At 41.4% G+C, this 3898-nt stretch overlaps 1 protein-coding gene across 1 annotated transcript in view; it reads right to left on the reverse strand.

Moving 5' to 3' along the window:
• Nucleotides 1-3898, reverse strand: part of TUSC3 (tumor suppressor candidate 3) — a 194967-nt gene that overhangs the window by 116710 nt on the left and 74359 nt on the right. Inside the window, exon 6 of the mRNA XM_006167752.1 lies at nt 539-628. Coding sequence (XP_006167814.1) covers nt 539-628 — 90 coding nt within the window. The remainder of the gene's footprint in view (nt 1-538; nt 629-3898) is intronic.

Genomic DNA, 3898 nt, shown 5'->3' on the forward strand with positions numbered 1-3898 from the left:
CACAATCCCTTCTCCTCCATTCTCCTCTTGGGATCTTGGGCACACACGCACACGCACCTGGCATTGAGTTTAAGCCACCGGATCCAGGACTTGAACCGTGGTCGACTACATGGGAGTTCAGCGACATAGCCATTATGCTAACTGCTGGTCCCCAATTGATCTCTTTTAAAATAAATTAATCTAGCACTGATGGGACACTGGCTACAAACTGCTCCTACTTCTCCCTGTGGCTTTACCTATTATTGCCACAGCCATATATAAAGATCAAGAAATAGTTTATGCATTTATATGTGATGTGGCAGACACATTAACAGATTTCAAAAATCAACACGAAAGCAGTCCTGATAGACCAACCGAAGCAGTGCTGTGAGTATGTGTATGTGTGCATGCGCGTGACAGAGGCAGGAAATGAGAGGAAAAAGAACCCCGTGTTGGTTTAGCAGTGGAAGCCTTTGTTACTACATACTGGACACGGTTCTGATTGCTATAATAAGCAGCAAAGTAGTTCGGAATATTGAGGCTTAGAAAATACACTTACCACTTGGCCATTGTGTGGGTTCTTATGAGCATATGGCGGTCCACGGATATGATTCCACATCTGGCCAGAGGTCATAGCAAAGACTATGCACTGAAAAACAGGGCACCAGCTTCAATATGCAAACCAGAGAAGACCAGAATGTCACATTTTCAAAAAATAATAGTCATTATGCAAAAGCTTTTAAGAATCATGTAGCAACTCACCCATATCTTTTTTTTCCAGTTACACACTATGGGACCCTGAGTAAATTATTTACAGTTATTCTCCCTGCATCACAGAGTTCGTATCTATAAAATTAGGATACCAAATGCATCTGCTGAAGAGATATATTAACGATTAAGCTGGCTAACGTGTGAAGCGTCTGGCAGGATGACAGACAATCTGATATGACGTGCTAACCTGAGCCATCAAAAGCACAGAGGAGACATATGATGTTTTCATGACAGCTTAAATATGATAGTCATCTTCTGATCCTCTAAACTGCATCCCTATATTAGTTTAGATCGTCAAAAGCCTCCATTCGTGGTTATAGCGCTTAGACCTCGTAAGTGCTTACATTCTTTGAGCAAAGTATATGACACAGTTAACTCAGAAGATGTTGAGAGATAGAAGAAATCACAAAAAGATATAGCCAGGAATAACTCACAGAGATTATTCATATGCACAGAGAACTAATCATGATGATCTAAAGCATTAGGGGGAGGACGGGCGTGTATGAACTAGAAGTTACAGCTCAATCACTACAGCTTACAGGTACATGAGATTTGCTCAGATCACAGTACTTTTAAATTCATGGCCTAGAACACCTCAAAGGAGGTCGAGGACATAAAAGGAGAAAAGCATGATGGGACGAATTATGGCAGATATTTAAACTCTGAGAATTTGGATTCTGTTCTACAATTATTTGAGAGCCAAGGTGTTCCAACAGAAAGTGGTATTACTATAAGAGATTTAGAGATGCTATAATCACTCTTCTCAACATTCGGATAATTTCTCTGACTTTAACTCAGGCGTCTTACAGCTCGATTTGGCTTCTGTAGACATAGCCTAGGTTGATATTTTCTGAAAGTGCACCTAACCTTAGAAATACACTAGAGTGTCAGGCCTGTGGTAAGCACAGAGAATGATTCACCATCTTAAAAATTTTTTGATAGTTATAATTGTTATGAGGGAAAACTGAATTCTGTAACTCACAGAAGTATTGTTTCAGTGAATTTAGAGATCATATAAATGTTGATTTTGCTAGAGATATAATATTGTTTCCGTCAGAAAATATGTTTTATTTATTTTACATTTATCCACTGTATATCATTACAGCATAGAAAATAAATTTTCCCATTCAGAATACACTGTATATTGACTTAATCCAAAATATTACTATATGTTACCTTCAACAGATAATTTTCCATTTTATATTTTTCAATGTGTTCCTTCTGTTTTTTCCTCTTGATCCCCTCACTCTCACCCTGCACCATCTACATAGGACAAACGTACCCAGTGAGCAAGCACTTGTACAGTGTAAACAAAGGGCCTTTTTGCTTTGTTTCTTAGGTTTCTGGCATAGGCCGCATGCGCTCACCAGAGAGAGACAGAGAGGAAAACTGAGAAATACTTCCTAAGGAGGGATGGCTGCACTGCAATTCCTTGTCCTCCATTCTCCTCTAGGATTTCGGGCATGCACGCACATGCGCCCAGTGTGATTTTCCAAGCTGCTGGCTGTGGGACTCAAAGTGCAGTGAGCCACGTGGGAATCTAGCACCGTACCTACCATGCCACTTTCTGGCCCCAACCTTTTTGATTTTAATAGACACCCAAGAATACTATGGTTCATGTGGGATCCAGCCACCTTAACCTCTGTGCCTCCTGCTAGCCCCATCATCATTTCCTTTTCCCCTCCACTTTTCTGTCTTTCTTTTGTTTCGTTTTGTTTGTTTGTTTAGGGTTTTGCCATAGGGCGTGTACACTCACTGGAGAGAGACAGACAGAGAGAGAGAGAGAGAGAAAGTGAGAAATCCCCACCCACCCTCCGGGGGAATGGCCATGCCACAGTTCCTTCTTCTCTATTTTCCTCTTGTGATTTTGAGCATACCCACACACATGCCCACACCCATGCCTGACAAAGCCAATTGGTTTGGGACTCGAACTGGCAGGCCGTGTGGTAGTTCAGCACCTTAATCACCATGCCACCTGCTGTCCCCATCACCATTTCCTAACTGATGCTGCTTGCTCCATTCAAACCACCCTTCTTTCCTCTCTCACAGCCATGATGGTAACACCTACATTTGGGCCTTGTCGATGCTGTGCCAATCTAGTTGCGCCCTCGATACTACCAAAGCACTGATTCCTGGCCTATGTGTGGTTCCCCATGATGTCCTTCCAGTTTATTTATTCATATGACAACTATATACTAAGCAGCTACTGCATACACTAGGTATTTTTCTGGATACTAGGGATATAACACTGAATAAGACAAAAATGGGACCTGTCCCCAGGTGGAAATCCTGAATAAGTGACATGTCCTGAATCATGAAAAACGATTATGTATCTCTTATTTATTTATTTAAGACTTATTTACGGGGGCCAGCAGGTGACATGGTAGTGAAGGGCGCTAGACTCCCACGTGGCCGACCGCGGTTCGAGTTCCGGACTTGTCGGCTTTCTCTCTCTCTCACTCTGTCCCTCTCTGGTCAAATTGAAATAAAGAAATAAAATAAATAATAAAAAAGTTAAATAAAATAATTCTTTAAAAAGAAAAAAAAGATTTATTTACTAAGAGCCAACTACCATATGCTAAAGCACAGTTTTAGATGCTAGTGATAAAGCAAAGAACAAAACTATGAGAAGAAAAAGTGTCCGTATAGAGTTTATATTCTACAGGGGGTTGGGGGAAAGACAACAAAATCAAGTAAAATTAAATTATGTGCTAGGGTGAAGCAGCTGGTGTACCAGTTGCATTGCTGGACTCTCACATGGCTGACCATGGTTCGAGTCCCAGAACCAGTGGCTTGAAAATCACACCAGGTGTGTATAACCCACGATCCTGGGAGAGGAATGGCAGAAAAAGGAGTGGGGAACTGCCATCCCCCGAGGGGATGATTTCTCACTTTTCTTTTCACTATTTCTGTCTCTTATTCTCTCTGTGGCAAACACATGCACCCTAAGGCAAAAACCTCTTAAAAAACATTATATGCTAGTCAATGATGAATGCTCTGAAGAAAAGTAAAACAGGGCAAGTGGAAAGTAAATTTTAGAAGAGAAGGTTGCAAGGCTAACAAGTGGTCAAGAGAGGCCTCTCCAAGAGAGTGGCATTTCAGAAGCGATCCGAAGGTGGAAAATGAGCCACATAAATATCTGGGGAAA

The sequence above is a fragment of the Tupaia chinensis genome, unplaced genomic scaffold, assembly GCF_000334495.1.
Source record: "Tupaia chinensis unplaced genomic scaffold, TupChi_1.0 Scaffold145057_1, whole genome shotgun sequence".
NCBI lineage: Eukaryota > Metazoa > Chordata > Mammalia > Scandentia > Tupaiidae > Tupaia > Tupaia belangeri.